Source organism: Lepisma saccharinum, chromosome 12 (assembly GCF_977018435.1).
Source record: "Lepisma saccharinum chromosome 12, izLepSacc3.1, whole genome shotgun sequence".
NCBI lineage: Eukaryota > Metazoa > Arthropoda > Insecta > Zygentoma > Lepismatidae > Lepisma > Lepisma saccharinum.
In genome coordinates this window covers 67,095,909-67,108,275 of record NC_139240.1, presented here as the reverse complement: position 1 = coordinate 67,108,275, position 12,367 = coordinate 67,095,909, and the positions used below count along the sequence as shown (strand labels likewise).

Genomic DNA, 12,367 nt, shown 5'->3' with positions numbered 1-12,367 from the left:
TATTAGGTCTATGGAGAGGAATTTTGTATAATGTTAACGTTATGGAACTGCGAAACCAACTGTTGAAGGGGCCACTCCCCCCTTCCCCTCCGAAGCCCAGTACCGCACCACAGGATCTGTCACTGAGCCCGACAAAATCTTGCCAGACAGTGCTCGAAATGCAAATTCGTAGCCGAAAAGGGAGGGGATGTTTGATCGATTTTGGAAATACGAGGGGGTACATCCTTGTATGGATCAACATGGAGACAATACAGTAGGTGGAGGATGCTCAATATGAAAATTATTCTAATTGGGGGTATGATTTGTGAAACTTTCTTAACTGAAGGCAGCATCCCCTACTTCGACCACTGATGCCAGAAAAGATGCTTTCAGAAAATGAATTTATTACTGCACACGTATATTACTTATTGTATTTGTTGCGTTTGTACAAGAGAAATATTCAGAAGATTTGTAAGGAATATTTACAGTTAATAGGATGCCTATCTAGTCTATTCCGTGTCGTAATACAAACTTTATCCCTTTCCTACAAAATAATAAAACTGTCCATGCCAACCGTGATTTTATAATGTGGTTGCATACATATACACTAGCGACATTAGTGCCACTGCTCCGACGCCAGGGTTTCAAATACCTTGGTGGATCTATAAGATATGTAATATCGTTTTTCGAGGGTTCGTGAACAAAACAAAAAGTAAATGATTTTAAAGTCCATTTTATATTCAGATACGTTAATCGGGACTGGTCTTAAAGTTTAAATCGGGATACGTACCACTGTGCAATGCACCTTCACAGGGGATCAAACCCAGGACCTCTTTGATTACACCACCATCGGTGAGGCCCCTGAATTCATTGAGGAAACTTGTTCATCATAATGTTCTCTCGCCCTGCGAAAGTTTATTGGTGATATAGGGTGACATCCTACACACGTCTTCCAGACATACAAACGCGGGCACACCCCTCCCCTGCACACACACGATTGTATGCTTACAGCACATGCTATGCCCTCCCAGAAAAACAATTCTAAATCCGCCTATGGATATATCTGCTATCAAATAATGAACGTCACTTACCTCGACAGTTCCTTGACATAATTTTGCAACAAGGTTTGCAATATCTTCTGTTATGCCTTCTTGTTGAATATCAAGAGTCTGAAAGTTCGCACGTTTCACTCTCGCAATTCGGATGGAATTCCTCTGAACTTAAATCGACCTTTTCTGACGTTCTATTTGTGGAAGGTGAAGCTTCAACTTCCATTTTTTGTTTCTTTTTGAAATAATCTAATAATGTATTTCTCCTCTTTTTTCTATCCATCTTTAGTTCCACGTCAAAAATCTATTACACACGCAGAAACGTAACACACAACACGACCACTTCGACTTGCTACCTTGCAGACTGCAACTTCTGCAACCCCAGTGAACACCAGGACTTGGGACAAAGATACCGGGCGGTCGAATGTCTGAACCATGCATCCAGCTTGGTCCAGCTCAAATTACGTCACAGTGTTGACAGCAACCAGTAGTGTCAGTGTCAGTAGTGTTGGCAACTGCTAAATTATTTACGCACAAATTCAAGCGAGATCTTTCACACATGTTACAAGAAAATTCAATAAACTGAAGGCTGGAAATTGGTTGCGAGAAAAATATCTAATTTGTAAAGAGCACAAGAGTAAAACGTATAATATTTTGGCATATTAATTGTTTTTATTTTGTTTATGAAACTGACTGGGCCAGTTGCGCTATATAACGCATCCCTCCCTTCCTCCCGGCATGGTATTGTACAAAACATCGCTTGCCTCCTTCGTAAAACCATGCCTCGCTACTGCCTGCAACAATTATTATTATTATTATAATTATTGATATTTTGAAATAAATATGCATCCAGGTGCGAAATAAGATTTTGACTTACTTTGCCTACTAATTGTAGTGATTCAAATCTCACAGAACTTTGCTCTGCTGGTATAAATGGTATAAGAAGGGGAAAGAAAGAAAAGGGAAGTTAGTAGCACTGTCGTAACAGGAAAGGGAGGGTCATTCTCCTAAGAGGGTCATCGTGCGTGAAAGAAAGGGGAGGAGGGATTCCTTCAGTTCGCATTCCAAGGGTTGCGGCTCTTTTCTTGACCATACTGAGAAGGAAATTCTCCTTCCTTTTCAGTGACAAAGGAATGAATGAATGCTTGTGCATTGCTGTAACTCAACTCCAATATTATCAAAAGTAATTGAAGAAGCAATACATTTCTCATTGCCAAATGTAAACATTTTACAATATTGGCAATTTATGAAATAAAATGTATTTCTGCTTTGAATTTTTTTAAATGACGAAACCAATGGGGGGGGTTTAACCCCCACCAACCCCCCCTGGGCACGCCACTGACCCTGTACATCGACAGCAAAGACTATCAGCATGTACAACTACAAAAATCAATCCTAGATCCCCTTAACCCCGAAATAAAATCGTACATACGCCACTGTTGCTATTGTTGTTAACTTCCTGGAAGCAATCTAAACCAATATCCATGCGTGCGTGCTTTTCCATCCTTGCTTTGTTCTGTGATCCTTTCAATTTTAACCCAGCAGGGAGCTGTTTACAAAAGCAGTGGTGCCAGATGCTGCACAGGAGAGCCTTCTTTTTTCCACCACGGGGAGGCGAAGAAATCACTGCGAGCAATGCGAGAGGGAGGTACAATTTCTAAGCGTGGGAGAAATTTCAGAATCGTCAGACCAGCTGGAGATTTGCAGCTGGGGGCAGTGACGTAATACGTTTCCAATGTTGGTATTCGAGTTGCCAGGTTTCTCAAATTGCGTGTTCTGGTTGCGAGGTATCGTGCTCTTTGGTTATCAAGTCGCCAGCGCCAGGGGCCTTTAGCGGACGGTTTGAAACTAAAAACATGCTTTGCTTCAGACTGCCGTGCGAGTTGAGGTTTTTAGCTAACTACTGATACGCAAATAATTTTAGAAGATACAATTCGGTCGTTTATTAATCTACGTTATTCGTCATGTAGCAGGAACATTTGAGTTATTGCATATGGTCACGCGAGTTAAGTTGTAACTAAAAGATTAACACTTGAAATAGCAAATTGCTTGAAATTAAGATTAAGTATTTGTATTTCCGAACAGAAGTAAGGGAAATAGTAACCAAATTATACCTTTTCGTCTGGGACTATAATTCAGTGTTGCCACCTCTGCCCTTTTGTAGCCAGGCCTGGGGTTACAAAGATCACAAAATGTCTCAATGACCATAGGCGTAACTTGGGGGGGGGGGGGGACAGAATAAAAAATGGCGCAAGGACTATTTTGAAAAATAACAAATTTGCAAAATCATAAAATTACTAATTACTTTGCTTCTAAAGTCCGAGGAAGTTAATAAAAGTATCATTAACATTATTATTAAATTTTAATAAACCTGAAAAATTTGGGGACAGTGATCTTTCTATCTCCACGAAGGACAATCTTACTCCAAGCTAGAGAGACTTCACAACGAAGCGACATGCGACACGTCGCTTGAGGATTTCACCAGGTTTGTGCGGCCTGTCCGTGCCGTTACGGTGTGAAGCGTTGCTGTTGATTAGCTTGCAGTTTTGATCTGAAAGCTAGACTTCTTATCTCGTACCGCTCACCCACTATGAACCAATTATCTTAGCTAATTTTCCGCGCCTCGTGTATGTTTACAACTCAAGTAAAACAATGCCTTGGACATGGAGTTTTAACATATCATGTAATCAGGGGCGCCAACTTAAGATAAATTTGGGGGGCAAGGTAAATTTTTTTGGGGGGCAACATTGTAATAACCTACAAATCAATATGTTATTTATTTCACGAGAAATAAAACGGTATATGCTAAAACATATTGTTACTTAATTATAATAAACAATTTCTTAATTTCTTGTATGGACCGATGCATTTATTCTATGCAATTTTATTTTAGACCTACAACAAAGGCTACATGACATTTCGTCAAGTCCCTTCTGGCGGTCCCCGTGGCAGAGTGGTTAGCACAGTCATCGCGCTACGACACCAGGGGTCGCGGATTCGAATCCTCGCCTGGGCATGGATGTTTGTGAGTGTTCATTCGACAATTTCATCACTCATCCCGATCTTCGCAAATTAGCCAAAAGTAGCACAAAAAGCGAAGTAAAATAAAGCAAATCAATCAGTCAAGTCTCTTCTATACCCATAATAGGTTCTAATTGTGCCACAGGCATACAAATTTGATGTCTATTCATCAATTTTAGTCTAATAGACAATTATTTTACTTTGCCATCAGAACTACAGATGTCGTGCTCAATCTATGCTTGTAACAATAATAAGGCTTGTCCTTCAAAACAATATGTTTAACAGTTTTTCCCCCCTCAATATTAAAGATATTTTATGTTTATTTATACAGATCTTGGTCTTACCGTAATGACAATGAAATCCTGATTTTTGTCCAAACAATCCCTGGACACACTCTAAAGTTCTTTAATATTAAGGAATTATGGCTCAATGTTTTTCTGGCCGCTACTGTTAACAACGGATCTCGTCAGAAAGTCTTCTTCTTTTCCAGAAGGGTTTCAAATCGATTTTCATTTGTATTCCATTGAAAACGCCCGTTTTTTATAGCCTTCTCTGCTTGTATGGTTGGGCCAAAGTTCCCGAGTTCGAGTTCTAGTCTGGCTGTCCATAATTTCATCTCATCATCTTCACCGTCGCGATAGTCCAAAAAGCGTCAAAAGAGCAAAGTTAAACAATAATTGATGGACCTGTAAGTAACTAGACTTTAGTAAAATCACTACCGTAAATAGTGCACCATTTGTGTGTGTACCCATTACGCTATCAGTGTGGCCAATATCAAATTATAGGGATACTGGTTTGCGATTGATAATCATAATCCCTTAAATGTAGTCCCATGAAGCACTAGACAATTGTCGAATTGGTATACGTAACATGTTAAAACAAAGACTCATAATGTAAAGCATGCATACAATGCTCATTAAATATCATACTTTCTTACCTTATAACTTCATATGACAACAGTGTTTAAAAGGACAGGGTATTGTTGGGGAGCAGGGGGAGGAGTGTGCTGCTGGACCCGACAAAGTTGTGTGCATGTAGTCACGAAGTCATGTTGCATAATGGATAAAAAAACCTTTTCCTGCTCCCACAAAAATAGGCAATAGTTAGGCTGGAGAGTTCAGTGAACAAACCGATCTCTAACTACGCACTGGTAATGGTCAGGCTGGAAAGTTGATACGGAATAACCGTTAACGTTATTTAGTATTGATACTTTTCTGTTCATCTTGTGTCAAACAACTTTAAAATGCTACGATGTTTACCAGGTTTCTTGCACTGCGTTTCTAAAACCAAACTTCTTTAAGAAGACTCGAGGGGGGGCGGGGGGGGATGATAACTGATTTGACAGTCCCAATGTAGTTTCTTATCGCAGAAATTCCGAAACTTTCAGGAAATAACAGACATTTGGTCTATCATCCGGAAATATCATTCGGGAAAAATAGTCATTTAACCTTTAATACAATTGCATACTATTTCACATCTGAAGTTCTATTTTTAAATAGCCTATTGTTTACTGTTTACATTGTCGGGTGCAGAGGTTTTACAAAGAGCTCCCAGACTAACGCCATTACCCTGTCCATTGTTAAGTTAACCACGACAACCTACCGCCATGCAAGATAGATTGGATTTCGTTACATTTATTCGTTGGAGGTAGATTGCATTTCTCGCCGCACGCCTTCATTGAGTTGAATGGGCAATAGAAGTTTTCACAGTGTTACAAGTTCAATAACTATTTCTTGTGTATGCGTCTTCTTAAGCCGGAATCACACGTAACTGAATTTCTAGTTGGAATGCCCTAGTTGGCGCTGGACTGGCTACCCATTTGCTAGTTTTCGCCTCACACGATACTTGTTACCCTACTTGTCGATACATTTGTTCCCATAAGACATTGCGCAGTAAAGATGGACGAGCAATTTGAAGAATGTAGTAGGAGAATTACTGCTTTGTGCTTTTATTGAAAATTAAAAAAGAAAAGTATGGACTACAGATTTGCATAAATACCTAAATATTATTGAACTGAACACGAATGCACTGCACGTCATCTCTTTCCATTTTTTTTATCGAGACACTAACAAAAACAACCAACACTCTGAAACCACAGACAAAAAACTCCCCTTTGCAAACTCACAGATTATCTTCACATTGCCGAAATTTGGTCTAATTGGCTCTTCCACAGAACGCAGTCGAGGAAAGCCAGTAGCAATTAGAACATGTCCTATTCCTCCAAACCAGTCAAGCAGCCAGCCAGGCAGCCATAACATCCGGGCAGGTAGCCAGTTCAGCGCCAACTAACTTGACATCCAGTGCCGTGTGATTCGACCTTTAGAATGTAAATATACTAAGTGATTCTAAATTACGTGTAAATGTTATCATAAGATGTAATGTCCTAGGTAAGAAACACTGTTCTAAGGTACTTGGAGAACCACAAAGCTATGGTTTTACTAACTGGTTAACATACAAATTTGCACACCCAAAAAAAATCCAACTCCCCGAAATTGAATCACTACACCACTGAGTGGGAACCCCCGCCCCCCCCCCCCCCCAAAAAGCAAAAAGCTTAATTCGATCAGTGATGCACAGCGTAAATGACATGTTCGTAAATGCAAACTCTGTGAAAACTTTACGAGCGCAAGAATCAACTAACGAAACGCACGTGGCAGAAGTTGAATTGAATTGAATGAACACAGCGAGACATACTGGCCAACAAACATTTGCGTTTACTATTTTCCCTACTGTAGGTTGTTGACTTGCCCAAGGAATTACACAGGATACAAACTGAATTGAAACATGCGGAGAGGCCATTGTCCACTCACCTCATTTTAGTAGCGTCGCTTATTTACACAGCATGTATGTCCAAGCTGCACTTTGACCGACATTGGTTGATATAGTTTTCAACCAGAATATTGTATTGTTTCGTGCTTACTTCCCTGCAGTACATTTCGTATGTTGCTCAACTCCACGGCGGTGGCAGAAGTTGCCATTGAAAATCTGCTATTAACATCCACTTATAGCTAGGGACGTGAAGTTTTCGTTTTAACGATAAAACCAAAAAGTTGAGGAAAGCAAAATAAAGTTTTTAAAATGTATTTTGGTACGTAAAGGAGGCAAGTGTTCGGTGTTTGGAATGGGGATGGCCAGATCCGGTTGTCCGGATCCTTTTTTTTTCGGATCCGGATCAGTTTGGCCATCTCACGTGAGCGCTTCTTTGGAAAGTAAGAATGTGCCCCTCTATACACCTGCCAAGTTTCATGGAAATCAGAGGGGGACACAGGGGTCAGATCCCCACTTCAATTTGTTCTCATCTTGACAATTGAGGGGGGGGGGTTGCCCCCTAAAACAGTTTTTTTTAGCTGAAACAAGAAAACACTTATTTCTTCATTTGGGCCCCTCTATACACCTGCCAAGTTTCATGGAAATCGGAGGGGGGCACTTAGATAACCTCCCTTGTTAGTCTTACACTTCGTATACAACACTGCATATATTATAATGTTTTATATTAATTTTTAAAACTGTAACCGTAGAACAATTGTATAATTTTTGTATAACATTTCTATCTTGTTAAACGTGTTAAAGGTTTCATCCTGGAATGGAATGTCTCACATTTATGTGTGATTCCATTTCCAATACATTCGAATGAATACATATTCGTTTCAATGGCATTTACAAAATCAACTCTGACATTTTATGTTAAACAAGTAAGATTATTTTTTGTGCACGAGTGTGTTAGCCGATGCGTATCAAAGTATTTTAGGAACAACACTTGAAAAAAAATCTTGTAGGACTAACTAATGAAAAATTTCTTTGTAATGTAAGATCATAATACCTTTTAAGGTGTGGTAATATTATAATGAGATTGAGATACGAAACTCTCACATCCGGATCCGTTTGGCCATTCCTAGTTTGGAATCGCGAAATAACGCGAATTAAGCCCTTTTTTTCATAACACCGAATTTTGCACTTTATCGCGAAAAACCTCGCGAACAGTGGCGTGCCTAGGATTTTCGAAAAGGAGGGGTTATGTGCACATTTTTAAAGTAGTCAGTCCTCATTTTGCCATATTTTCCTGCCCTTGACGTTGTTTTCTTTAAATACTGGAACAAAAGGGGGTTATAACCCCCACCAACCCCCCTTGGGCACGCCACTGGTCGCGAAATATGCAATATAAACTGGGGATAACACTTCATCTATTAAAAAAAGAACTGCCTGAAGCGCTATTAAGACCGGTGATAGTTCGATTCAAAAGAGATTGTCACGCCCCATTTATAGCAGTTTGCCGGGGATATGACTGACAATGTTTAATCTCATCCTGAAGTAGAATAAACTCGGTGGATCTTCCCAGGAGGGAAATTTTGTACGAACGAGAAAATTTTCAGGGAGAAGCACCTGTTGTATTTCGGGTGGGGGAGGGGGGTTATGTGTGTGTGTGTGTGTGTGTACACAAAACTGTATTTTGAGGTCGCAGAGGGATCTTTTGGCATTGCGTATGCTTGTGTTCAAAGATCTGGATGTTATCATTCAATAAATATTTCATATTTAGTGTCTGATGAGATGAAATAGTTTTTCAAATGGAAGAAAGGTAAGCGATACGTTTTTTTGTTATTAAAACTGAAATTTGTCTACTTTCCAGAACCAAAACAATGTAAAAATCTTAAATGAATAACAATGAAAATTGTTCTAAACAGCGAAAAATATCAACGAATTCCAGTAAAAAATAACATCGAAATTTAGGGGAATATAAAACGAAGACTTCATGTCCTTACTTATAGCCGTTGAGTAAGGCAACACGCGAAACGCATTTCAGGCAAGAAAATATTTCAGTATACACGTTTACAATCTTTATTGCCGATGACTGTACATGCAAGATTTCGACCCAATCGATACGGACTCGAGATTAACTTCGAGACCGTTTACAACTTTAATTGCCTGTGAGTGTACATGAAAATTTCGACCGAATCGATACGGGATCGAGATTACCTTCGAGACAGTTTACAACTTTTATTGCCGGTGAGTGTACATGAAAATTTCGACCCAATCGATACGGGATCGAGGTTACCTTCGACACCGAGACTGGAGTTCTGATGTCGAGGATATCCTCAAACTACTGTGAAAACTCAAAAAGCAAATTTCTTTTGTCACTCAACCAACTTCTTCTGTGACTGATTTTTTGTCTTTTCGAGATTATAAGTCGACTTTACGCATAGCTAGGCTAATGGGGACTGGAACTGCAGTTTAAAGTGGGATAACCACTATGCGCCTCCACCGAGTATCGAACTCTAGACCCCTTGATTACAATGTGACGACATTACCACCACGCCACTGGTGTCTATTACTGCACCCACAAAAAAAAATAAGGCGCTTTACGTCAACCATAACATTTAGAGACATTTCTAAACTTGTTCCTTGGTGTAAGTCAAATTTGGAAATAATCACAACCAAGGACGTATTTAGGGGGGGGGACAGGGGGTCCGGACCCTCCCCCCGAAAAACTTATCAAGTACTAAAATTAACTAATTTAGCATTTGTTGCATAATCGATGGTTATTAATTTCCTCTGAACTTTTTAGAAGGGAAGGATTATATTGGGATCATACGGCTTTGAATGACATTACAAAGAAGATTTATGCACACTACTACTCAAAATAATATGCATAAAATATTAATCAGAAACTTACTTTTTTCCAACTACATGTAACATCATTTTTGTTATTCGATAAATATTCAATTATTCATCTATTTGACATTAATTTCATTGCCAGCGCACTTGTTTTTATGTATATTATTCCGATCTTAACTACAGGTAAGCTACGTAATGAATATGCTCTGTTATATCTCTATTCTTATACAGTCTTTTTACCTATTCGTGCAATAATAATAATATAATATTAATTTATGTATTGTACGCAGTATTAATTTGATTTAATATAATTATTTTAATTTAAACATTTTTATTATTATTGAGGCAATTGGTTCGGGCCCACCACCACCACCGAAACATATTTGTAGATACGTGCCTGTCACAACCCTCTATAAATGTCAGCCCAAAAGCTTCGCGCAAGTGAATACAGCACCCAACACGACATTCCACAACAGCAGCTATAATTTTACGTCATAGGTTAGGCATTGATAGCAATTTCGGACGTGTTCTTTTCATATTTTAGTGTGCATATGAACAGATTTTACCAGTGGCTGCGATAAGGAAGGAGGAGGAGGCAGTTGGACTCCCACATTTTGCAACTTTTGCCCCTGTAGTGTGGCAAACCTTACTTACAAAGGAAAAGTAAACTGTCCTTGGGCTCCAGCTTTGGCACCTTGCTCCCTATCCCCAATTTTGGAACCCAATCGCCGCTACTAATAATAAGGGCAAAAATACTCCAAGGTTGCAGGTGTTAACTTACACGGGCCATACTTTGGGATCAACTATCTCCGTTATTTGGGTTTTCCGCACGTTGGGACCAATTTTATATCACGTAAAACTTCGTTTAATAAAATCAACATAATTCTCGAGGGGCTACAGTGGGTTAACGGCCCCAAGAGAACAACCACAAAATCATTAAATTTCTAACGTCACGTGTACAACAGTACAAGGAGAAAAATGCCTCAGGTGTGTTTTACAGGACGGACATACACGGATTTGAAGCAAGGAAATGATCGGAGCGATCACGTGGCTTAGAGAGAAGACGGTGAAAGTGAGAGCGCTTTCCCCCGCCACTTTCACTTACCTCCATAAACCTATCCGATATGAACCTCTGGACTAGCGCCGTCTTCCCACATCGACTGTCTCCCACCAAAACAATCTTGCAGTCCACATCTTCGAGATCTGGCGTATCCATGGCACTGTCTGTGGATCCTCCTTGACGGAAGGGCACAAAGGGGTAGAACCACCCGCACTCACACACAACCACACACGCACACGCACTGAGCTGCCTTCCTCAGAACCACTCCACTCACTCACTGCCCCGGGACCGGGTCTCCCAACCGACACATTCCTTTCTCCAAGGTTGCGAGCCTACTGCCTGGTCGGGGGAGTGGAAGCCGAGCTTCATTCAGTGAGCAGGATCTCGAATCACGTGGCTTCCAGTGTTGCCAACCGTAGTTCTCGAAATATCACCATAGCGAGCGAGAAAAATCTATTCATTTTCAGGAGCCGCGTGAAACTAACATTTCATTGAAAGTTGAGCGAAAAATCATAACAGTAACAATTGCCTAAAATAACATTTCAATGAACATAACGAGGTTAGCCAAGAAAATTTCAAGGTAGACCATATCCCCAAAGAGAGATTCCCAAATCCATTGTTGAATTTATACAGAAGTAGAACAATTGAGATTGAATCTTTGCTATACAGGGTGATCAGTTGTGGGTTGGAATTACGGCCTGACCAGTTTCATATTCTCCCCTAAAGTCAGTCACATTTCATCCTCATCGTCGCGGATAATCTAATAGTAACATAAAGGGACGTAAAATTTTATTTTGATTTGTTTTTCTGCCACGATAAGGATGGTTGATTGATTCATTGATTTGGTTCATTTTGTGCCACTTTTCGCTAATCGCGAAGATGAGGATAAATAGTGATACAATTAAATTGACGAAGGGACACTGACAAAGAAAACCCATCCCTAGGCCGGAACTTGAGCCCCAGGAGCACTGTGCCAACCACTCCGCCACGGGGGCCAGCAAAAACGACATAGAAGAAGTAAAATTACAATAAAATGTTAGGGTATAAAAACTACAACGTAGCTCTCTAGTAACTTAAACTATACTTAAAATACGTATTGGGCAAACAGGCCACTTAGGGTCATGGGCTGCCAAACAGCATTTTCATTCAGTGAAGCGTGGTCCCATCGCCGCTGTTTTCTGGCTTTCGAATCTGGATCCCGCTACTCCTTTTCAAGTAGATGCCAGGGGTCCCGGGTTTGAATCCCGGCATGGGCATGGATGTTTGTGAGTGTCTATTCATCAATTTCATCATATCATCACTCATCCCCATCTTCGCAAATTAGCCAAAAGTGGAACAAAAAGCGAAGTAAAATAAACCAAATGAAATCTTTTCAAGTAGCTCCCCAATTGTCCGGGTCAACGCAGAAAGTTTGGAACTCACAGCGGGATCAAACCCTAGACCGCGCACCAAAGGGCAGAGCGCTAGCATGTATTCAGAAAACGAGTCCGAGTGACACATGCAGCTTCTCAGGCTCTCCTCGATGGCGTAGTGGTAACGTCGTCGCCTTGTAATCAAAGGTTTCTGGGTTTGATACCTGGTGAACACAAGTCACCGTGGTTTGGATCGCACTTTAAACCAGGGTTGTTAAATAAATTCAATTCCGGTC

The 12,367-nt window shown here is 40.3% G+C and overlaps 1 protein-coding gene across 1 annotated transcript in view; it reads right to left on the bottom strand.

The window, feature by feature from the left end:
* Positions 1-11,073, bottom strand: part of LOC145996189 (rho-related GTP-binding protein RhoE-like) — a 209,789-nt gene extending 198,716 nt beyond the window's left edge. The window contains exon 1 of the mRNA XM_083132558.1: positions 10,765-11,073. Within this exon, the coding sequence (XP_082988684.1) occupies positions 10,765-10,875 (111 nt within the window). The 5' untranslated portion in view covers positions 10,876-11,073. The remainder of the gene's footprint in view (positions 1-10,764) is intronic.
* Positions 11,074-12,367: the final 1,294 nt, after the last annotated feature.